We start from the raw sequence: 26,241 nt of genomic DNA on the forward strand, positions 1-26,241 counted from the left end.
CTATATTATCTCCAATGTGTATTTAACATCTCTTTATCATCTCCTGCCTCCATGGTGTTTCTGCTTTCCTGACAGACTACGCTATGAATTCCATATGCCACAATAACTTCTGAAACAACATGCAAGATATTTACAAAGAAAACGGTGTATTTTTATTTTTAGATTCTGCATTGGTACCTACATCTTGAAGAACAATCACATACAATATTTGAACATTCTTTCATCCCATTTTCCCAATATTACGCTTCCCGGACCGCTTCCCGGTGCGCGTACCGAGCGCTCCCCCGCAAGAAAAAACGATAATAATTTTTTTTTTTTTGACCCGCGGGGCCCCTTTAAAGCCCCCTCATCAAACCTAGGGGGTCAGGGAGGATGTACTCTGGCCCCTTATGCTCATTTCCCACTTTGTTTTTTCCACCTCTTGTATCTCGATCCTACCGAGACACAAGATGGCGGCCGCTCCGGACTCTTTAAAATGTTGACAGTCAGCGGGGAGCCAATCCGCTTCTCCTCGCAAAGTTCCGTTACGCGCCAGGTACGCGAACCGGGGCGCTAACCGGGACGCTGTCACAGATATATCTGTTTTTTAAAATGGTAATTTCTCAAAATCCACTGGAGCACATATATTGAGACATAGCAAAGGCACGTCGGGCAAACCAAATCTACAATTTTGCCAAGTTTCATGTGAATCCATTCAGCCGTTCGAGCTAAAAGTGATTCCAACCGCCCTATGGAAAAACGCGTTTTGGGACCCCCCTTTTTTCTCGCCCCCCCCTTGACGAAACCTCCTCAAATTTTCAGGGACTGCTCAGAAACAAAATGTGCCATTTTCCTGAAAATTTCAGCCAATTCCGTCCACAAACGCCAAAGTTATTCGACATAGAATTTTCAGAAATCCCATAGGAAAAAAATCCTAACTATATATACCTACTGGCGACCGCCAGTAGGTAATATATATATATATATATATATATATATCAAAGCTCCACAATCCTCAAAATGCCCAGCCGGGTCAAAGGAAGAAAAAAGCACTCGCAAGCACGGCACAGCTCGTATTCACAGGGCAGATTTATTCAGGACAGACGCGTTTCGGGAGAGCCCTCCCTTTCTCAATGTTTTCGTCTCACAAGACGAGCGCAGCGCCATTATGAATGTTTACAAACATAAAGAAACAAACAAAAGACTGATGCTTTTTTGCAGCAAGGGGCGCCATCTTAGAGTGTCTCAATATCACAATTATAATACTGTTTTGCTAATAGTAACACCACAAACAACAAATATATATATATATATATATATATATATATATATATATATATATATATACATACATACATACATACATACATACATACATATATATATATATATATATATATATATATATATATATATATATATATATATATATATATATATATATATATATATATATATATATATATATTTATATATGCAGTTCCACTTCCTAAACACCAAAACAGCGGTGCAATCCAGGGGCAAAGGTGACCCTGTAAACAGATTCAGGCTCACAGCGCGTAGTCAGCACGGCTACGCAAAATGCACTCTCCAAGACAGAGAAAAGATTTAAACTGTAGAGTCAGTTTAACAATTGCAATTAAATTAGAATTTCTCACTTGGGACTTTGCAATTGTTAGACTGACTCCGCTATTGAAAAACGATTTTGACTGGTGATATCATTGCTGACGCATATATTAGAATCTCTCACTTGGGACTTTGCAATTGTTAAACTGACTCTACAGTTTAAATTACGGAATACCATGCCACCAAAATGTTTCCCATTTGAGCAAATTGAAGCTCTTTCTGGCTGCGGCGCATATTGGTTGTGGCAATCATTTCCGGAAGGTCATTTGGCGTGATGCCTCGCACTTTAAACCACGATGCACTGTATCATACTGTTATATGCGTAAATTGTGAGATGCTAATATAATCCCATTTTTTTATGTGCAAACTCCATGCCTGAGGTATTTGACAGGATTGTCATCGTATATTTGTTTTAAGATAATGTGGTGGACCCATTAGGTATATGGTATGATTACTCCACTCAAAGATGGCCGCGTTAATGGGGTTTCAAATCTTTTGTTTATTTTGAGCACATATCACGTGTTAACTTTATTTAATGTTTGGAATACTGACAATGTAATTACCCATGACCAAGGTGAAGGTTCGCCGAAACGCGTTGGGGTTGTTTTCGTTGTTTATATTCACGATGCTGCACATGATGGATTAAAGAAACTTTGGAAATGCACAAGAAGGATTGGGAGTGATCTTTTCTCTGTCTTGGAGAGTGCATTTTGCGTAGCCGTGCTGACTACGCGCTGTGAGCCTGAATATATATATATATATCCGCGGTTTTCAACTGGTTAGCCTCCGCGCAACTGAAGTGCAACGAGGATAGGTCGGAAATACTGCTCTACGGTCAATTCCCCCCTAACTTTAGAGAAGCACTTTGGCCGGCCGGTTTCCCGATGCCCGGTTCAGTCAATGTCCTCGCCAAGAACCTAGGGGTCTGGTTTGGGGAAGACCTCCGGTTTGAGGGGCATATAAAGAAGCTGGCAGGAGGCTGTTTCGGGACTCTTAAGGCGTTGCGGAAGTTTTTCCCCTATCTGCCTGCCTCAGCAAGAGAGTCAGTTGCAAGAGCTTTAATTCTCTCGCGACTTGACTATGCCAATGGCCTGCTGAGTGGATCCCCGGCTTATATGGTGAGACGTCTCCAGGTGATCCAAAACGCAACCGTCAGACTGTTGGGTAATATCCCCAGTCGGGTCAGCGCTAGGAATCACCTGCAGAGTCTGCACTGGCTGCCAGTTTCCCAGAGGATTACTTTTAAAATTTTGACCCTGGCCCACAAAGCTATCTATGGAAAAGGCCCCGCCTACCTGATGAAACGATTTAGGCGCTACTCTCCTAAGCGACTTTTGCGCTCTGCCGCTCAACATCTGCTTCAGGTCCCGCTCTTCCGGCTTTCTCGGCTGGGAGGGCAATCAGTGGCGGTGAAGGCCGCTTTGGCTTGGAATGAGCTCCCTCTATCCTTGCGGGCTACTGTGAACTTTATTTCTTTTAAAAAAGGGTTGAAAACCCATTTGTTTCGACAAGCCTTTTAGTTTTTGTTCTGTGTAGGGTAGGCTGTTTATTCTGTCTTTTTCTTCTTCGCGCCAGGATACTCCGGCAGTAATGGAGCGCGTTATAAAACAGCATAATAATAATAATAATAATATATATATATAAATATATATATATCCCTTTTGGGTCTGGCCCAAATGAGAGAAAGTGATATAAGCTGAATTTGCAGAGCACTGGTTATCACCAGTGAGGTTATCCAGGCACTGAATCTTGATGTCAATGCAAATCAAACAATTTAGGCTGACTCAAAGTATTTGAGGGAGCCTACATTTTTGATGCGTCTTGAGATGGTTATATTTATGTTCAGGATATTGTTTTTCTTTATTGATTATTAAATATGATTAAAAAGCATTGTACATACTGCATGACTTGGCAAAGCCGGTAACCTTTTTGATTAAGAAAAGCCTCATTTTTTTCAATAAGTTCATATAGGACCATTGTTGTTTTTTACAATTAGAGCCCGGTGGCGCTCAAATTATCACACAGTACCTCAACGATAACAGCAGCAGACCGCATTTACAGGGTTAGTTGTTTCCAATGGTAGTTCTTAAGGGTATGTGATTTGCACTCATGCTAGGCCAGTTGTGTAGATTTCAGTTTGTATTTCCACATGAAATCTTGAAAATATTTGCCATTTTGAGTATAGTATATTGTTATGTTTGCATTAAAGTACTTTTGCTTTATTAACCCCTTCCGTGCTCCCGTCGGCCAACTCTCTCCCCAGTGCTGCTGTCGGCCAACGGCCGACGCAGACCCGCCCACCCTTCAGAACGCCCGCACCGTGGCTGAAAAACTGCTGCGGTTAAGGTGTTAAAAAAATAACACTGGTTGGGCATTGATTTATTGAGTATTCTGTGTGTTGATAAATACTGAGGTTCTAACCCACAACACATCACTGAGTCAGCCTGGATTGCTCTGCCTCAATATCCTGAGAGCTTTGAACTCTTTCACAAATGCACTAGGCGGAGTTTATTTTGTGACCTCTCACATATGCAAGAGGAAAGTGTTTTGCTTAGAGAATTCTGTGACAACCACAATTCAAAAAAATCTTGTTGCGAACTCTTTGACAAACACCCTAGTGAGAGGATATACATTCTTTAACACATCTTCATTTTACTTGGTGCTAGACAGGTCTAGCTTTCATTGCATGCATTTGCAAATGTATGTTTAGTATGTAGTTTGTGTGTGAATTAATGTACCTTTTCTTTTTAAAATAATGAAAAACCCTGGACATTGATTTATTAAGAATTATTTTGCACTTCGCGGAATTCCTTAACCTTTACTTAACCCTTTTTAGTTGCTTTAATATCTTCTTTCAGCTTTCTTTTTTTTTTGTTTACTACACTGCTGATAACAATTCCCAATACAACAATAGGTTTTTAACTCTGACTTCCCTCTTAAACTATAGGAATGTTTCTATCAGTTTTTTGTTTGAGAACCAATAACCTTTTGGCTTTTCCTTATTAAAGCTGGTGTTGGTTCTAGGGAATTTTCCTTTGACCTGGATGTCCGTCAGCAGCTCTTGGTCCACACTTGGCTCCAGCTACTATGTGTACAAATGTTGTTGTTACCATCAGCCCTGCTCCTACCTTCTGTCTGCATGTCAACATGGTTGCTGGTACATGTTACTACCTTTTGAAGAGCTTAAGGAGAATTCTTCCTTTCCTACGAGGAGAAAGAAGAATGGCGGTGACCCAGGCAACTATCATCTGATCATGAGGAATATAAGAGTGCAATATTGATAGACCTCTACATAACATATCTGTTGCCTTCAAATTGCACAAAATGTGTCTGCCATGCCTAGTACTTAATTTACCTCAGCACATTCCTCTTACATCCCATCTGGACTTTTTCCTCAAGTTCCCAGTGAAAAAATAGATCTTGTTTAGGACCATTTTCATGGTGCACAAGATGCATGGTGGCACTTGTCCTGAGTATCTCAGCTCTTGGCTTCAGCTGTACATGACCTCTCACATGCTTTGTTCTTCTCACGCGCCCATGCTTCATTGAACAGCACAGACGGACATTATTTCTTGGTTCTTGCTCCTACTTCCCACTACACCATGGGCAAAGGACACTGCTGATGTGAGTGCAGAGTGAGAGGGTTCCTGTGAAATTGTAGTGCGCAACAGCCCATTACAGCCAGACCTGCTGCATCGCCATAGCTTGTTTACTTTACATTCCCATGACAGAAGCTGAGTGGCAGGATCATTTACTCCAATCTATTATTTGTTAAGTTAGCACGTGACGTCATATTGTCCACCAATAACATTGTTGGTCTGAAAGGTTTTACATTGTGATTCTAATTTTTAATCTCTTGTATATAATCTGTTATGGGTATTTGCCTAATCAATAGAGTCAGTACATTTAATCATTCTCCTTTCTTTTAAAAAAGAGAAACAATTGGCATCATTATGGGTAAGGTAATTTGTGATGGCTTGGCTATAAAAAAAATCAAATTCTAGCTTACTCAAACCCACAAATCCTAAATCTGCATTACTGTATTTTTATCTGTTTAATTTGTTTTAATCCTAAACCACATTAAGCAGAAGCTATGTGACGTGTACCTAATTTAATGAAATGTAACACAGATACCATCATGTTTGTCTACAGAGAATAGCACAAGCACCATTGCACAAAAACAATATAATTATCACAAAAGAATCTTTTTTTTTTAATGAAAATGAAATTATTCACAAAGGATTACCTCATACCACACTGGACCAAATGAATAGTTGAGGACCATTTCCAAAAAACAGAAGTCTGATGAAAAATGGTTTTAATAGCTTTCTAATCTTACCATTAGTTGACAGAAGGGAGTGGGCTGCATTTTGCTGAGGTAACCATTTAATCTTGTTTATCTTTTCTTCTATTTCCAAACTCTTTAGATAATCAAATTCCGGTTCGTGGCTCTGGAAAGTGCTGTAAACATTATACTCTCCCTGATTGCAAGGCTCATTTTTGCTCTGCAAAGAATAACAAGAAAAAACAACTTTTAATAATTGACTTCTATTTCACTGTATTACAAAAACATATTTATGAATAACTTGACCTTTTTTATGCAACCAGCAGATTACGGAATTAAACTGTGACAAATGAGCTCTGCATATTATGTAAAGGGTCGTGAGATCAGTTTATGTCGGCTGGACACAGTAATTCCAGTTCTTGGCTTTAACTGCACAAATTTTATTTTATTTATTTTATTTATTATTAATCTTATAGAACGCGACAGCTACCCGTGAGGGTTTCCCGGCGCTAATTGACAGTGAACAGCATAATTGATCCTGAAGAAAAAATTATTGGGCAAAAAACCAGGTCTTTAAGGCTTTTCGGAAGCGGAGATGGCACTGCTCCAAATGAATGCATTCTGTGTGCTTTGACGTAAAATAAAAACAATTGAACTATCAACCCAGGAAGCAAAGATTTGTAATAGAAAAGCCCAAAACTGGAAGCATGATGTCCTCTTGTATGCTTCCGATTTTCAGTTTTGAATAACACATTTAACTGAGGTCCTACTTGTGTCTCGTTCTTAGGATATATTAAAAAAAGAGGACCTGCTGCAAACACAGGGGAGTGGCTACCAGTGTTGCAGCTGGAGCAGTTATTGTTATTGTAAAATTATTCTTAGTAGGTGCATAGCTACCCAAGGGTTTCCCGGCGCCGTCTGATAAGGTAAAGAAAGAAAAGAAAAGGCTCTATAAGTTAAATAGCCAGGTTTTCAGACCCTTGAGGTAGTTCACGTAACTGACTTTAGTCCGAAGTGCCCTCGGAAGGGAGTTCCACAACCGTGGGCAAAGATAAGAAAACAAGCAGCCGCCCATCCGGGACAGTGTGGTTGAGCGTAGCGTATGTGAGGGGCGATAGCGCTGAACTAAAGCTTTCAAATATTGTGGTGCTTTGCCACAGTTGATTCTGAATATATAGCTCAGGGCTTTGAACTTTATACGGTTCTCAACTCTGAGCCAATGCAAATCACGGAAATCGCTTGAGACAGAAGCACTTTTGGGGATCTCGCAAAGCTGCCTGGCCACAGCATTTTGGACCAGTTGCAGCTTGCGTACTACATCCTTATTGGCTCCAAGATAAACAATGTTGACATAATCCAGCCTAGATGTAATAAGAGCATGGACCCCAGTACGTTGTGTGGATAATGGCATCATCCAAAGGATTTTTCTAAGCCATATGAGGATGGTAAAGCAAGTGGACGACACTTTCACCGCTTGCTGCCTCACTGAAAGATGCTTATCTTTAACCTTTCCCCTTCCCAATCCGGTGTTCACTGCTTTCAGTCAGTCATGCTATTTATCCGGGATTGGATGAATCACAACCATCTGAAACTCAACCCGGATAAAACTGAGTTAGTTTTGACCGGCGGCAGTGGCAGTCCCTGGTCCCCCATCTTCTGGCCTCTGTCTCTAGGTTCCCCCCCCTCACTCTCCCCTTCTGTTAAAACCCTTGGTATTACCATCAATCATCAACTTACCCTCCACTCCCAGATCAGTTCTGTTGTGTCTTCCTGCTTTTTTATGCTCCGAACCATTCGGAAAATCTCCTGTTTCTTTTCTGTCCCTGCCCTTGAACTGATTCTGATGGCGATGGTTCTTTCTCGGCTAAACTACGGGAACATCGTGTATAACGGTGCCCCCGCCTATGCTCTCCAACGCCTTCAGTCAGTTCAGAACCAGGCGGCCCGACTGATTTTCGGGTTGCCCAAATTTCACCACTCTTCACCTTTACTGAAGTCCCTTCACTGGCTGCCGATTAAGGAGCGGGCTTTATTCAAACTAGGTTGTACCACCTTTCAAGCCCGAGCGGCAACGGCGCCTGCCTATATTTCCTCGGCAATTCAAGTTTATCAGCCTACTAGGGAGCTCCGCTCCTCCTCTATGTGCCGGATGGGGGGCCTGAAATTTTCTGTCCTGGCCCCCTCCTTCTGGAATTCCCTCAGTCTTCTCACCATTACGTTTAAGCATATTAGCTTGCATCCATCCTGTGATGTTCCTCAACCCAACTTGGAGAGAGGATGGATTAGACGTTCTATCAGCAGATAGAGAGAAGACAATCTGGGTGTCATCGGCATAGGAGAAAAGGGAAAGCCCGAAATGTTCCGCAATAAGTCTAAAGGCCTAACATAGACATTAAATAGCAACGGGCTCAAAATAGAGCCCTAGGGAACACCATAGGATGAAAAGTACGTTTTTGAGCTGGATGTAGGAGAAAAAACTTGCAAGGTACGATCCACCAAAAAGTCTTTTAGCCAGTTGAGTGCTACACTGGACACTCCTAGAGACTGCAACGCTTGCAAGAGCAGTGCATGAGAGACCGTGTCAAGCGCGGCATTCATATCAAGGAGTAGAGTGACAACAGTATCGCCATTGTCCACACGGTTACCTATCATTTCCGTAACACCTTGTAAGGTAGTCTCCGTTGAGAAACCTGGTCGAAATCCCGACTGTGAACTATGTAGAAAATCATGTAATTCAAAAAAAGATGACAGTTGAGTATTGACATGTTTTTCCAGTATTTTCGATAAAGCCGGGAGCAGAGGGATAGGCCGGAAATTGGATAGTTGCAACGGATCAGCATTAACTTTTTTTAAAAGAGGGAGAACCATAGCATGTTTCCACATAGATGGTACCTTGGCTTCCATTAAGGACGCATTAAGCAGCTCCATAATTAGCACCAAAGATGACGTTTCAAGTTTCTGGAGCACAGAAAGAGGGACAGGGTCCTTAGGGGAGCCAAACTTCAAGCTATTCAAAATTTGCCTAAAGGAGTTAATGTCCAGGGGTGCCCAAGTGAGTAGATTGTTAGTGGCTATCAAGGGCCTAGTGACCTGGGGAATAATACTAATGATAGGCTGTTCGGGAGTCGTCATGTGTTGTTGACTATCCACTAACTGGACTTGTTTCAGTGTGGCATAGATATGTTCTACTTTATTGAGAAAGATCTTGGCGAGCTCATCACATTGTAAGGCAGTGAGATCAGGAGATTTAGGCAGAAACTTTGCACCCGATAATTCTTTTACAAGTTTGAATAAAGCTTTGGCGTTGTTCTTTGCTTTAGTAATGGCGGATGTAACAAACTCAGCTCGCGCGGCTTTGCAGAGTGCATGATAATTTATTTTTGCCAATTTATAGGCTAATTTAGTCTAAGGGGCATAGTTCTTTCTCCAGTGTCTCTCAGAGGCTTTACATTTACTTTTTTCTTCTTTTAGACTCTGAGAACCAGGGGGCTGGAGGCCGGTGGTTCTTCATTTTTTTATCGGAAAAAGGTAGGCAAACATCAACCGAGTTGAGTAGCCAATTATGTATCTCATTCACATTGGCTACTGAAATTGGACTATTAATAGGGGCATTCTTGGTTAAAATTTTATTAAAAGTATCCATGTTTAGTTTCGCCCAATTTCTGAAGTTTCCCTTAATACTAAGCGTACTAGAAGCCGAGCTTAGAGAAGCTTTGCTATCACAAAAACGCAACAAAAAATTATCTGACCAGAGGACAGAAAGAGCAGGAGAACAGTTAATGTTAGGCAGGTTAGAGAAAATGGGGTCAAGTAAGTGGCCTGCTACATGAGTAGGACCCGAGGTACATAATAGAATACTCATAGCTGTCAGATCTGAAGTAAGTATAGCGCTTTTGGAACCTGCTGGGTCATCGAAATGCATGTTAAAATCCCCCAAATTTGTAAAATTGGCAGTATCCAAAAGATACAGGGCAACTTGGTCAGGAAAGGAGTCTGCCCATGCCCCAGCCAATCCCGGGGGGCGATAAAGCAAAATGCAGGAGAAAGTAACCTGAGGACTAGTAGTGAGTTTAATTAATGCAGATTCGCAGCCACTAAAAGGAATAACTTAAAATGTACAAGTATAGCAATCTTTATAAATAATTGCAATACCACCACCCATTTTTATAATCCAATCTCTCCTAACTATTAAGTAATTGGGAGGTAAGGCAAACGCAATGTCAGGTCCTGAACACTCCTGTAACCAAGTCTCCGTGAGGAAAATGGCGTCAGGGTGCTCCGTGACCAAAAGATCCAAAATGTCAGACTTATGTTTGGGAAGTGATCGACAGTTTATATTGTAAAATACATGATCATTTCCATTATTTTTGTCCAGATTAGTAGAGGTCTTGGCCAGGGCCTTATAAGACCCTATAGGGGCGGTAGGCGAACTATAACCTTGATATTGGTCAATGATAATTGCAGCACTGCAGAGGGCAGGTAGAAGGCAAAAATTCAGGATATTAAAGCTCACATCCCAGGCGTATAGAACTTCTAAGTTTCAGCACCTGCTCGTTGGAGTACCTTATTACAGGTTTCCCAATTGGAGCAGGGGTCTTGGCCCCTGGCCCCGGTCAGACGCGAATATGTCTTTCCACTCCGCAAAAAAAAATCCCGCATACCATCACTCCGCATTTTTAACTCCGCAAAAACCATTACTCCTCATGCCATGATTCCGCAAATTTTCACATAGCATATGACTTCACTCCGCATGCAATTATAACGCAAATGCATGTGTGGTGAAGTCATATACTTTGTAAAAGTACTTTATCTTTAAATATATATATATATATATATATATATATATATATATATATATATATATATATATATATACACATATATATATATATATATATATATATACACACACATATATATATATATAATTTTAAATAAAAAGAATTTAGTCTTTAAATTTACATTATATTTAGAACTATATTAATAATACACACACACACATATACATATACATATACATATACATATATATATATATATATATATATATATATATATATATATTAAAACCCTAAAAACTAATTCCACCCTAGTCCCTTAAAATACCCCAGCACCCTTAAACACTAACCCATCCTGACCCTAAAAATACCCCTGTACCCCAAAATCCAAACATACCCCTGAACCCTAAAAATACCTCTGTACCCCAAAACAACACCTGAACCCTAAAAGTACCCCTGTACCCCAAAACCCTAAACAACCCCTTAACCCCAAAAATACCCCTGTACCCCAAAACCCAAAACAATCCCTGAACCCTAAAAATACCCCTGTACCCCAAAACCCAAACCTACCCCTGAACCCTAAAAATACCCTTGTACCCCAAAACCCAAATCAACCCCTGAACCCTAAAAATACCCCTGTACCCCAAAACCCAAAACAACTCCTGAACTCTAAAATTACCCCTGTACCCCAAAACCCAAACCTACCCCTGAACCCTAAAAATACCCCTGTACCCCAAAACCCAAAACAATCCCTGAACCCTAAAACTACCCCTGTACCCCAAAACCCAAAACAACCTCTGAACCCTAAAAATACCCCTGTACCCCAAAACCCAAAACAACCCCTGAACTCTAAAAATACCCCTGTACCCCAAAACCCAAAACAACCCCTGAACCCTAAAAATACCCCTGTACCCCAAAACCCAAAACAACCCCTTTACCCTAAAATACCCCTGTACCCCAAAACCCAAAACAACCTCTGAACCCTAAAAATACCCCTGTACTCCAAAACCCAAAACAACCCCTGAACCCTAAAAATACACCTGTACCCCAAAACCCAAAACAACCCCTGAACCCTAAAAATACCCCTGTACCCCAAAACCCAAAACAACCCCTGAACACTAAAAATACCCCTGTACCCCAAAACCCAAAACAACCCCTGAACCCTAAAAATACCCCTGTACCCCAAAACGCAAACCTACCCCTGAACACTAAAAATACCCCTGTACCCCAAAACCCAAAACAACCCCTGAACCCTAAAAATACCCCTGTACCCCAAAACGGAAACCTACCCCTGAACCCTAAAAATACCCCTGTACCCCAAAACGCAAACCTACCCCTGAACCCTAAAAATACCCCTGTACCCCTTAACCCTTAAATACCCCTGCACCCCATAACTTAAACCCATATACTTACCTTACAACTTACCTTAAAACATATACTTTTACCAATCATGCTTTTAAAATGATTTTCGTCATAAAAGCATGCGAGATAAAAGCATATAATATATGAAGGCATGCGGAATGAAAAAATGCGGAGTAAAGGTACCTGCGGACTAATGGTATGAGGAGTGAAAGTATGAGGAGTAAAAAATGCGGAGTGATGGTATTTTACCGTCAGACGCAGATGGGCGCAGACGGGCTTGCCTTAGGCACGCCTTTGACGCGCCATCGATGCACCCGCTGTGCACGTCCATTGCGCACGTCCACTGCGCGTCCGATCCTGGCCCATTATATGAGGTAATGGGAGGGTGGCGTGCAAAAACTAGTGAGCTGACCGTCGGGAACGCGGGGCAACCCGCAAATGGCTGCCCTGACCTCACGATGAAGGGAAAAGACAGCTGCCTGGAGTATAACACACTCCAACCACAGTTAGTGTTCTAAAAAGCCCCAAAACATAGGCATGAATCCAACCCCCTAAAATAGCACAGGTTATCAATACATTTTTTTAACCCCTTCTGTGCTGCGCGGATTTTCCCCCGGTGCTGAACGTTCCATTGGGCCTATGGAACCATGACGGAACGGTTCCGTCATAAGCACAGGCCACCTTATGCTCATGACGGAACCGTTCCGTCATGAGCATGGAAGGGGTTAAAATGTCTTTTTTGAGCATATTATAAAATCAAAAAGCGAGTGCATGGAACAAAACGTGATAAAAGCTCAAGAGAACCTCTAAGGCAGTGTCCCTGAGGTGGGAGGGGGCCCGGCTATATTTAGCGGTCTGAATGCTTTAAACACAGCCCTTTCCTAGCACCTGGCACTGTGCTTACTTTTGGAGCATAAAGGGTGGGTTGGGGTTTAAGTGAGAGAGGATAGAGGATATGAACATCTCCCTGCGCAGTCATGGTCGTGATGAGGCTCGCCCTCTCTTGTGGTTGAATCAGCTAGGAGAGTATCCTAACAGCTCTCCTACCCTCTGAGTGTGCTGTAATCAGGTACTCTTGCCTATCTAGGAACACAGTTTTCAAAGGTAGTCACGTGACTCTCTCTCATCAAGGAGGAGGTGGTGTATTGTCAAGTTCATCACCTCTGCCTTTTCTAGCCATCAGATTTCCTCCTCTAAGTTAACTAGGTCATTTTCTAAGGATCATCATTAACCCTGGGCGCAGTACTACGCTACGCTAACGTAGCATAGTAGTTTGTATTAATTCACACTCAGCAAATTGCACGTAGCACAGTACACAATCTGTGCTTAATCACGTAGCATAGCAGCTAAATTAACAACATCCTCAAATGCTTTGATAAAGCAATTTTACATGCTAAAAAGCATAAAAGCAATTCACAAAAGTGAACTTTTTGAATTAAAATATTAGGCAACGAGAGAGGTGATGATTTTGGGGTCCTGCCTAACCTAGGGGGAGGACCAAGCAGATGCCTTGAACATAAAGAGCATAAACAAAAAGCACATCTTGTTGAACTTCGGTGGTGGTCCCATCCTCTTAGGACTACCCCAAGCACAGTTATTGGCAAAAAAACAATCCCAACCAAAGGCCCTGCAAGCATTATGGGACGAGATGAGCAGTGGGCAGTGAATATTTTAGTATCCTATATCAAAAATAATTCTACAAAGAGCTGCAGTTCAACTAGTTATTACTAGATGTCCCTCACCTCACGAGTCAAATGCAAAAGCATTGAAATTATTCTTACATCAAGCTGCAGTTCCACTAGTCGTTACTAGATGTCCCTCACGAGTCAAATGCAAAAGCTTTGAAACCTTTCATGAAGCTTTTGTAATTGACTTGTGAGGGACATCTAGTCCTACAGGCTACAGGTCTGACCTTCAACTCCCCTTTTTCTTGCATTGCTGATTTGCCTATTTCATCTTCTGTGTTTCAATGATTCCTTGTATCTCTCTAGTATTCCCACCATAGTTCTTGCTCACCACTCAACTATCACTCATTAGGATTAATCTTGTATTTGACCATATATATCACTACACTGCCTTTTAGCTAAGTTTTTTCATAGAAATACCATATACATAGATATTGCTTCCATGGATCTCCTGGTCAGAGACCTGCCCTCTCCCCCAGCAGCTCCGCTGTTGGGCCACCTGCCGCTCCTCCTACATCTCTCCTGGTAGGTGTTTGAGTTACCTGTCTTTTTATTGCAAAAACTGAGAGTTGACTCCTGAGGCGGAAAGCCGGGAGTAAGGCAGCTTCTTTTAAAAATTTTGTGTCACAGATTACTTGTATTTTAAGAAATTAATTGTCACAGATTGATTGTGTTTTAATTTCACTCACCTGATAGAACAGTCGTGCACGCAGCGGAGCCAGCGCTGACGCTACACGCATTCCCCCCCTCGCGCCCTCCCGCCACGAGCGGAGGCCACGCGTATTAAAGGCGCCGTGTCAGGGCACCTAGCAAACTACTAGCCCTCAACAAAGCTACTACGGGTGTTAGACCTCACCCGTGTATCCAAACTGGCCCCGGCCTATCCTATGGACCTATCACCTGTCGCGCCTGTCGCTGGTCAAGTATGGGCCAATCTCCAACTGACCACCACACAATCTCCGCTAAAAATCAGCTGGAATTGAAATGCCTATACCTTAATGCCAGATCCCTACCTAAACATGCCCTGGATATCTGGGACATGTTGACATCCAGGACCCCTGACCTGGTTTTTATCACAGAAACCTGGCAATCTGATACTAGTGCTCCAGATCTCGCTAATGCTCTTCCCCCTGAATACAAAATAATTACACAAAATAGACAAGGCAAAAAAAAGGAGGTGGAGTCGCTGTGATCTTCAGAGATCACCTAACATGCCTCGCGGAAACGACAACTGTTTACCCCGAACATGAGATATTACCATTCAAAATCCTCTTCGAGGGCCTCATCATACTAGCCGGTGCAGTTGTTTACAACCCCCCAGGGCAACAAGCCAGCGTAGGCGCCAAACTACTGAACCAACTGCTACCATTCTGCTTGAAACATAAAAATTACATGGTCGTCGGCGACTTCAACGTCCATTACGAAAAAACAGACGCCCCCGGATCTTCCCAGTTGAAATATGACATGGAAATTCTACAACTCAAACAGTGGGTTGAGGGCCCCACGCACTCAGCAGGGCATACCCTGGATCTTCTTTTCACTAATATTGAATCGACCACCATAAAGGAAATCCTCCCCCTGTCGTGGTCCGACCACTCCATGTTATCCTTCTCATTTAAACTCCTTGGTAAACCCTTGAAGCCCAGATCCACCCCCCTTATCACCAACAGAGCTTGGAGACTAATCAATGATTCTAATTTTCAAAACAACTTTCTTGAGACAGACGTCACTTTGCCAGACAACTCTTCCATATGCAGCAATGTCACTCTTTTAGACACCGGAATCCGCCAAACGCTAGACAAACTAGCCCCTATGCGGGAATCAAGGAAAAAAACAACCACTACGGAAAAATGGTATACCCCTCTCCTCAAGAGCCTCAAAAAGGAATGCCAAAAAAACGAACATCGATGGAGACAAACAAAAGACCCGGAAACTAGAGCAAACTATGTCACCAAACGAAAACAGTATATCCTAGCCATCCGAGACGCAAAAAAAGCATACTTCACTCAACGATTTCAGGAAAACCACAATTCCGCTAAAGAATTGTTCAAAATAGTGAAGGAGCTCAGTAACCCATCCAGCACCTCACAAACCCTCACCCCCTCAACCGAGGCCTGTGAACGCATCAGCACCTTCTTTGCTGATAAAATCAACAAAATTTACTCTACCTTCGTCCCCTCAAACACCCCTACCCTGCGCGACAATTCTGACAAGCATTCTCCAACACCAGACAAATGCAATGACCAACCAGACGCAGGCAACCCACCGCGTCTAACTAGTTTTCAACCATTCTCTGAAAACGAGGTATTAGCGGTATTGAAGACAATTAAATCCGGCTCTCCCGCGGACCCTTGTCCCCACTTTGTGTTTTCCAAAATTGCACCAACTCTCTGCCCTTTTATCACCAAACTTTTTAATCAATCACTCACCACCGCGTCCTTTCCGGAAGCCTGGAAACACGCATCTGTGACCCCCCTTCTGAAGAAAGCTGGATCCGATATCTCCAATCCGGAGAACTACAGGCCAATTTCTCAGCTCCCTTACCTCTCCAAAGCCTTGGAGAAACTGGTCAACACACAATTGTCCCGGTATCTGGAAAACAACTCCCTCCTGGACCCCTCCCAGACCGGCTTCAGGGCCAACAATAGCACCGAGGCAACGTTGCTGGCAGTGTCGGACAGTATCAGATGCATCACAGATCAAGGGGGATCTGTGGCTCTGATACTGCTTGACCTGTCAGCAGCGTTTGACACGGTATCACACGATTGCCTACTAAACACCCACCTGAGTAAAGGAGTGCAATCTACAGCATTAAACTGGATTAGATCATTCCTTAGCAATCGTACCCAGGCCGTGCACATGGGCCAGTTCTACTCAAAACCTTATCCCATCGGCTGTGGGGTCCCACAGGGGGCCTCGCTGAGCCCCACTCTCTTCAATGTCTATGTTTCATCTCTGGCTGACATTGGAAGAAAGTGGGGCATCGGTATATGTTCCTATGCCGACGACACACAGCTGATGGTGACAATGGATGAAGGGTCGGAGACAACAAAGAAAAAGCTGCACAGCTGTCTCTCTGAAATGGCCCAATGGATGCGCAACCACTGCTTAAAACTAAACGCCGGCAAATCGGAGATACTACTGTTCGGAGGAGCTAAACTTACATGGGACGCCACATGGTGGCCACCCTCACTGGGGTCAGCCCCCACCCCAAAACAGCACGCCAGAAATCTAGGCATCATCATGGACGACGCCCTGTCCATGAAGGACCACATACGATCACTCTGGGGCAAAGGCTTCGCAATACTCAAACTCCTGGCAAAAATCTTCCCCTGGATACCCCTGGACTGTCGACGTACAGTTACTCAAGCCCTACTGGTCAGCCGCCTAGACTATGGCAACGCCCTATTCGAAGGGATGAACGAACAACTGTTCTCCCGCCTACAGGTCCTACAAAATCAGGCAGCTAAACTGGTCTGTAATAAAGGCAAGCGAGACTCAGCATCCGCATGCCTCATGAAACTTCACTGGCTTCCGATGCGCCAGAGGGCTACTTTCAAAATACTCTGCCACGCGCACAGAGCTCTTCATAAAACTGGCCCCACCATCCTCCAAGGGGAAATGGAATTCTACGTCCCCAACAGGAACCTAAGATCGAATCACTCAGCTCTTGCCAAATCCAAGCGCATCCACAAGGCAAGGACAGGCGGACGCGCCTTCTCATATCTGGCAGCCAAAAGGTGGAATGAGTTACCAGTAGACCTCAGACACACCATAAACTACCTTCAGTTCCGCCAAAAACTAAAAACTCACCTTTTCCCCAAAAACTGATCCCCCAGCACAGTCCTCAGCAGTCTCCTTTGTTTTACAGCGCCGTGATATCCCATGGGATGAGTGTCGCGCTTTACAAATACCAGAAATAAATAAATAAAGGAATGGCTCAACACAGTTTTACCATAAGTCCTCCACAACCTTTCTGGTCTACAGGATCACAACCAGAGATCAAATGGGTGGAATGGAAGGAATATTTCACTAATTACATTTGTGCTATCGATGAAGCAGGGAAAATGAAGGCAGAACAAAAGAAGAGAATATTATTACATTCACTTGGTCCTAAAGGTTTAAAAACATTTTCACGTATGCAAAAGGTTGTGAATGCGGATTTAAGTGAATTTGAAAATGCCTTGAATGATATGGACAGGTATTTTGCACCTAAGGTGTGCATTGGTGTTATAAGACATAAATTCTTCCAGAGAAAGCAAAAGAAGGAAGAATTAGTAGATGAATGGCTAGATGATTTAAAAAATTGGCAATTGACTGCAAATTTGGTAATCTTCATGATGATCTTATTAGGGACCAACTGGTAATGCACAATGACAATTCACATATACAAGACCGGTTATTGGTGAATGGAGACGCACCTTTAGATGACGTTCTTGCCATTATGAGGAAATCTGAAATGTCGGGTAGATGTGCAAATGTAATTAAAGACACAGTGAAGGATACAGAAAAAACGACCTCAGCAGTGTTTAAGATCCAAAATGTTTCAAAAAACACAAACAGACAGTTCCAAGGGAGATCAACTAGCCTACCATTCAAGAGTCAAGGAAGAGATAAGGTTACAGAGGAAAGGAGATGTTACCGTTGTGACTTCCGGGAACATTTGACCTTTAGCAAGATGTGTCCTGCTTTAAGGAAAAAGTGTGGTATATGTGGATTAGTGGGACATTTCAGCAAAATGTGTCGCAAACGTAGTAACGTTAAATGCATTTGGAGTGAGGAATCGTATGCAGGAGAAAGTGATTGTGAGGATGAGGAGTGTATAAAGAATATAAGAGGAAACTATATGCTCAATATTACTGATGAAGCAATGGAGGGGAAACCAATGTGTGATGTGTCTTTGGGTGGTGTAACAGTCAAGGTGTATGCTGATTCTAGTTCCCCATATACCATTGTAAACGAAGAGGTGTGGAAAAAGAAGTTTGTACAGAAAATAGGTGATCATTGGGATGCATCTGATGTAAGTCCAGTAGGATACACAGGCGAAAGGATACATTTGTTAGGATTCAGATGGCTATCATTTTTATTTAAAGGAAGGATGACAAGAGGAAAACTATATATAGCAAAGAAAGGGCCATCTGTATTAGGATGGTATGATCAGAAAAATCTTCATATCATCTTGGACCCAAATAGTAAAGACAAGGTGCTAGTACTAGATGAAGGCAGTAAAATAGAAGATCTGTTAAAAAATAAGTTTGCAAATGTTGTTAGTCAAAAATTGGGGGAATTGAAAGGATTTGAACATAAGATTATGCTTAAGGCAGATGCTCAGCCAAAGGTACACAAGGTCAGACCTATTCCAATGTTGATAAGGGAGGAAGTGAAGAAGGAAATTCAGGGACTTTTGTCAAAGGGGGTCATTGAGGATGTGGACACGTCAGAATGGATTTCTCCGATTGTGGTCACAAGGAAGCCCAACGGAAAAATTTGTTTGTGCATCGATTTACGCCATCTTAATAAGAAGATTGTCGTAGAGAGGTTCCCCTTACGGAAAATAAATGAGATGGTGTCATCTTTAATGGGGGCAACATGGTTCTCTACAATCGACCTTTCTGCTGCCTATCATCAGGTAGTTTTAGAACCAGAATCAAGACATCTCACGATATTCATTACGCCATTTGGGTGCTATCAATTTAAGAGGATGCCTTTTGGCTCAGCGTCAGCGGCAGCTGTTTTTCAGCGTTTGATGCACAGGTTATTTGGAGAAATGGAGGGTGTATGTTTTTTCCAGGATGATGTCCTCATTACTGGAAATAACAAGGAGGATAATGACGCTAAGTTGATGAGAGTGTTTGAGGTTTTGAGCTCTGCCGGGTTGACTGTGGAATTGACAAAGTGTAAATTTGGTGAAAGAAGTGTTTCTTACCTGGGTCATGTAATCAGTGAGGAGGGTATCAGACCTAAGGTCTCCTTGGTTGAGAATATCTTGGCTGCGCCAGCCCCTAAATCTAAAGATGAGATCAAATCATTTTTAGGGATGGCGGAATATTGCGCAAAATTCATGAAAAATTTTGCTTCAAAGGTATATAACATTAGAACCTTGCTTAAAAAGAATGCGAGATTTGAATGGACCGAGCAGTGTGAAAGGGAATTTATTGAAATTAAGATGGACTTGCAGAAGGTAAATTCACTTTCAAGTTTTGACCCCAATTTGGATTGTTTACTGACTACTGACGCAAGTGATAAGGGTTTGGGGGCAGTGCTTTCGCAAATTGGTGATGATGGTAGAGAAAAGATTATTCTTTTTGCATCCAGAGCCTTGTCACCAGCTGAGGGAAGATATCCTATCATAGAAAGAGAAGCGCTGGTTTGTGCCTGGGCTTTAGAACATTTTCGCGCCTTTGTGTGGGGCAAGTTGGTACATATTCGAACAGACCACAAACCGTTGGTTCATATATTATCTACAGAAGGGACTGCAACAGCATCAGCCAGACTTGCTAGAATTTCGATGCGTATGAAAGAGTATATTTACAAGTTAAGTTACATGCCAGGTAGGGATAACCTAGTGGCAGATTGTTTGTCCAGGTTACCTACCCCTTTGGAGGAATGTGTCGATGATCCATGGGGAAGTTTTAGTGTGGCTCTGGTTCAAGATTCTGGTGTTCCTGCTATTAGCAAGGAGGATTGGGCTAAAGAGCATGGTAAAGATAAGATCTTAGTGGATATATCTAAGTTCATTTGCAAAGGTTGGCCTAAGGAGAAGTTTATTGCCAATGAATTGAAACCATTTTGGGAAGTACGCCTGGAGTTGTCCTTTGAGAAAGATGTATTACTCAGGGGTGACAGGATTGTTCCACTGGGAAGTTTACGGAAAAGGATTATACAAATGTGTAATGAAGGGCATTTTGGAATAGTCAGGACTAAAGTAGCGGCTAAGAAGTTGTTTTGGTGGCCAAAGGTGGATAAGGAGGTAGAGGATTTTGTGAGGGCATGTTTGGTTTGTACCTCTGCTGACAAGTCTGTAAGGACTTTGAAACCTATGATGAGCAAGGGCTTAATTCCTAGTTTTCCTTGGGAGACTGTTGCGGTGGACATTTTTGGTCCAGTAGGGGAACTCAAAGAGTATGGATTGGTTGCTATAGATCTTTTTTCTAAATGGCCAGTAGTTAAATTTGTTGAGAAGGTTGATACCCTAACTGTTCTTAAATTTTTGGACAAGATTTTTACAATGGAAGGATTACCAGTTAACATTTTAACAGACAATGGTGTGCAATTTTTGTCGAATTTGGCAAAAGAATATTTTGGAAGATGTGGAATTAAACATAAGACAACAGCTTTGTACAATCCAAGTGGCAACGGTACCGTGGAACGGTTCAATAGAGTAATTAAGGGAATTTTGCAAGCTGCAATCAATAAGAAATTAGATTGGAAGGTACAAATACAGAAGGCTGTATGGTTGTACAGGGTTACTGTGCATAATTGTACAGGGTTATCCCCTTGTGTGATCTTGAGAGGCAGGTCGCCAAGGTGTAAGTTTAGTCCGGGATGGATGTTTGAAGGTAAGTTGGAAAATTGGTCTATTAATGAGGTGAAGAAAAATTTGGAGAGTGTACATTCTAAGAGCAAGGTTTATTATGACAAGCTTCATGGTACCAAAGACACTCAAGTCAAGGTTGGAGATTGGATTCGTGTGAAGAAGCCTTTTAGGATTCAGAAGGGTGAGAACAAGTTTGATGTGGCTAAGCAGGTAGTTGAAGTTTTGAGAAACTCAGTTTGGTTGGATGATGGGAAAGTGTGGAATCTCAAAGACATTGCATTTGATATCAGTTTGGACCATGGTAAGGTTGTATCTAGTAATGATGTGGTAAAGGATTTTGATTGGGTGGAGGGTTATTTTGAAAATAGTGATTTACAATCTCGTTTGGCTTTGGAGGAGAGACATGATGTACGTTCTCAAAGTAGTCCTTGTAGTGCGGATCTCTCAACTGCACCTCCTCTAGTAAGGGAGGGGGAAGGGTCTGTGGATAAGGATGGTGGCGATAATGAGAACTTGCAGTCAGGTGTTGTGGAAGATACTATTTGTACAAAGAGAAAAAGAACGCCACCTTTGTGGTTAAATGACTAGGTCATGTGAGTTTATGGAATTACTGTTCAAAGTGTTGTTATATTTTTGTTTTGTTTTATTGTTTTTTTTTAAATTCCTTTTAGTTCTTCATATTTTGTAAAGGGGGGGATGTGTTATGTTGTTGATCTTACTGTTGTACCTTTCTCTTTAAGGCTCGTGTGTTAGAGCATTAGAATGTATCATGCAGGTGTGTTCTAGGTGAAGGGGCGGTTGCTGACTGACTGCGAAGCCTTCCAGATGTGTTCCTGGCACTACCTGTTCTTTCCTGTTATATCTTAATAAAGATATATAAAGTAATCGACTGCGTGGTTACTTTACATCCACCCAAGGCCAGTTCTCCTGCCAACACTGGCGTCAAACCTTCGCCACCCTCTGCAACCCTGCGGCCGCCGCCCACACGCTGGACACCAGTACCCCCAAATCCCTGATGTGCATCCTCCTGAACGTGTGCTACCTGCATAGACACGCTGTAGAGATCTGGGACCTCTTCAACACCCTCGCGCTGGAAGTCGCATTCTTCACAGGAACTTGGTCCAACTCCAACTCCAACTCCGCCCCCGAAATCGCCACCACCATCCCTGATGGATACAAGAGCCAGAGGAAGGCCTACCCCAACGTCCTAGAGGAGGACTCACCATCGCACACAAGAGCTCCCTTCGACTCACCAGGTCCAGCACGAGCGACAGCCCGCCCACCACAGAACACCTCCATTTCCAGATCCAGACCAGCCCCAGAATGACTCTACGAGGCACCCTCGCCTACAGACCTACCGGACCTCGAACTGCGTTCACCACTGCAATCGCCGACCTCATTGAGCTCCACACCATCACCTCCCTGGACTACATACTCATCAGAGATCTCAACTTCCACCTTGACAACCTTAACGAACTCAAATCCGCCTCCCTCCTGGACAACCTCACTAATCTTTGACTGAAACAACTTATCTCCATCCCCACCCACAAGACAGGACACACCCTCGACCCCATCTTCGCAGGAGGTAGTGGCATCCACTACAGTCACACCATGCAGCCCCCCTGAATGGACCACCTCTGCATACACTTCAATGTCGATAAAACCAAAGCCACCAAACCTGCACCCCGCCGGCAGCAAAGAAATTGGAGCAAGGTCACAGAGGCGCTTCAACTCCACCATCAATCGCGATGCCCCTCCAACTCGACCGATGCCAACCTCGCAGCCAAAGAACTTCACAGGTAGATCACCAACTACGCAGATGAGCTAGCACCCCTCCGCAACCCTACAGACAGCGCTCCAGGAAGGCCACCTGGTTCACCGCCGACCTCCAAGAATCCAGACGCACCTGCAGATGTCTCAAGAAGCAGTGGGGAAACAGCAAATCCTCGGAAGACCGCACCACCTACAAGAATGCAATGGCAGAATACACTATCTCATAAGATCTACCAAAAGGACCTCAATCCAGAACAAGATCCTCACCAACTCCAGCAACTCAAAGGAACTCTTCAGCATCATCCAGGAATTCACCAAACTACCCAGCGAAACCATGGACATCACTCCCTCCCAGGACCGCTGCAACAAACTCTGCTCCTACTTCCATCTGAAAATCAAGTCCGTCTACGACATCTTCGAAGAACAGACACCCACCCTGAAGCCTCTCCCTCCTCCAGCAACACTTGCCAGCCCATCATCTCCTCCTGGACCCCAGTCACCACCTAAGACACAGCATTGACCATGAAAGGCATTCACTCAGGAATCCCCACGGACCCCTCCACTCCACACATCTTCCACAGAGCCGCCACCGCCGTCTCACCGGAACTATGATGGACCATCAATGCCACCTTCAAAACCAGCACATTCCCCGATGACTGGAAATGTGCAGAGGTCAAGCCCCAGCTCAAGAAGCCCTCAGCAGAGCCAACGGACCTCAAGAACTGCCGACCCATCTCCCTCCTCCCCTTCGCGGCCAAAGTCACAGAAAAGACATCCACACCCTCCTCGATCAAGTCCACACTGCTGCCCTGATCCTACTCGACCTTTCTGCAGCCTTCACACCATCTCCCACCACACACTCACCACCAGACTCCACGACGCCGGCATACAGGGAACTGCCCTCGACTGGCTCTCCTCCTTCGTCACCAGTAGAACCCAAAGAATCAGACTTCCAGCCTTCCTCTCCAAACCCACTGAGATCAACTGCGGAGTACTCCAAGGATCATCGCTCGGCCCTACGCTCTCCAACATTTACATGGCCCCCCTCGCCACCATTGTCAGACAACATGGACTCTGCATAGTATCCTACGCCAATGAAAACCAGCTTATCCTCTCCCTCTCCAAGGACCCCATCACCACAAGACTCAATTTCCAGGAAGGAATGAAGGATGTTGCAACCTGGAGGAGCAGCAGCTGCCTGGAGCTCAACTCGGCGAAGACGGAAGTCCTCATCCTGGGACCCTTCGCATGGGACAACACTTGGTGGCACACCACTCTCGGCAGCCCCCTCACCCCCATGGACCACGCCCAGAACCTTGGCATCATACTCGATTTCTCCCTCTCCATGACCCGACAGATCAACGCTGTCACCTCCACCTGTTCGACACCCTCCACATCCTTCGCAAGACTTTCAAATGGATCCCCCCTGAATCAAGAAAGACCATCACCCATGCACTCATAACTAGCAGACTGGACTACAGAAAAGCCCTCTAACCTGGGATCAACAAATCTCTGCTCCGCAAGCTCCAGACCATAAAGAACACCGCAGCCAGACTCGTCTTCGGCATCCCTCGACACGAGCACATCACCCAACACCTGCGAGACCCCCACTAGCTCCTCGTTGAAAAGAGAGTAACTTTCAAAATACTCACCCACGCCTACAAATGCCTCCAACACCGACCCCAATATCTCAACAAAAGAATCTCCTTCCGCGTACACAAGAGAAACCTCCGTTCCGCCGACCTCGCCGAAGCCCCCCGCATCCTCAGAGCAAGAACGGGTGGAAGAGTCTTCTACATTGCGGCCAAGAGCTGAATCAAGCTCCCGTTCGACATCAGGTGTGCCCCCTCTCTGCACATCTTCAGGAAGACCCTCAAGACCTGGCTCTTCGACTGACCGGCCTGCCCTCCCCCACCCTCCCCTTACCCCCCCCAGTGCCTTCAGACCCTTCCGGGTGAGTAGCACGCTTCACAATTCCCTGATTGATTGACTGCATATGCAAATGTTGAGAATGTGTGCGCTAAATGTTTTTTCCATTTCCACAGATTCCCCGTTATCTCTCAGTTATTGTACCTACCTACCTAGCATTAGTTGGTGATGTCTTTACAGTGTCTCTCGTGAGAATGACAGCTTTGATTATTCTGAATTTTAGACATAATCATTCTTTTCTTTGAAACCGCGCCTAAATTCACCAGTAATAATACTAAAAGACGAGGGATACTGTATTCCCTGATTATGATTTAAAGTGAAAGGCAAGGTCTAATAAGTTAAATTCATCAGGGTCCCTTATAACTCAGCATTTATATCATGTTCTGTGCCCGTGGCCATCGAGTCTTAACAAAGCTCATGGAACACTGACTTAGTTATTAATACAGAAACTAAAATGTACATTTGCCAGATGGCATGCATTCTAAACCACAAACCATGCCAGAGAGGTTCTAGCAGCACCAATTGTAACCTGTGAATGTCTCCCAGTAGGAAAGAGATATCACATGTAAACACGGGTTTGCATAGCCCTAAATTCCTCCGCAGTTTACTGGTACCACCAGAGTAGTGACAGAGATATCAACGGGCACAAAAGCCCAAGGATTTTGAAAGCTAGTGTAATAACAAAAGGCCTCCTTGAAAAGGCAAATTTTCAGCGCGTTCCTGGTTTGCAATGGGAAATCATGTGGCCAGGAACATAATCCAGAACTGTCAATAAATGTTGATCTTTCTAGCTCTAAGGTGAAAATCAGTGGCGAAATATACCCATCTCAAATGGCAACTTTTTTGAAAGGCTACAAATAATGGAAATGATGTAGGCCTTCACTACAAACAGGTAGAAACTGTCGATTTTTTGGGGGTGTTAAATACCCCAAAAATCTGAAAAAGGAAAACTGGATAAAAATAGATGTTAAATGTTATCGATATAACTTTATAAAACATCTAAATAAATTAATAGGACCAGCCAATAACATAGGCATGGGAAAAACGTAAATCTATCGGAAATGGAGGCAAAGTCAGAAAATGTTTCAGAAATACTGTGGGTCTGAATGACTGCCTCCAATATTGGGTGTGCTTGTGACTGCTTGCTTTCGTATTACAGTTCCGGCAGTGTTCTGCTGAAAACTGTATGTATGAGGTCCCCATGAAGTCGGATGGGTTGTCTCAAAGAACTTGGTGAAAAGTTTTGAGCCTTATAAAAGACCCTGTGGCGGATGCTCTGTTTGCAAG

The 26,241-nt window shown here is 43.5% G+C and overlaps 1 protein-coding gene across 3 annotated transcripts in view; it reads right to left on the minus strand.

Annotated features, from left to right (window-relative positions):
* PPP2R2C (protein phosphatase 2 regulatory subunit Bgamma) overlaps positions 1–26,241 on the minus strand; it is a 516,687-nt gene that overhangs the window by 264,535 nt on the left and 225,911 nt on the right. For all 3 annotated transcript variants that reach the window (XR_015309779.1, XM_086964113.1, XM_086964112.1), the window contains one exon: positions 5,945–6,110. Coding sequence is in view for 2 of the 3 variants with exons in the window: in XM_086964113.1 (XP_086820239.1) it covers positions 5,945–6,110 (166 nt within the window). In the remaining variant the exon portion in view is untranslated. The remainder of the gene's footprint in view (positions 1–5,944; positions 6,111–26,241) is intronic.

This window comes from Lissotriton vulgaris, chromosome 3_2 (genome assembly GCF_964263255.1).
Source record: "Lissotriton vulgaris chromosome 3_2, aLisVul1.2, whole genome shotgun sequence".
Classification (NCBI taxonomy): domain Eukaryota; kingdom Metazoa; phylum Chordata; class Amphibia; order Caudata; family Salamandridae; genus Lissotriton; species Lissotriton vulgaris.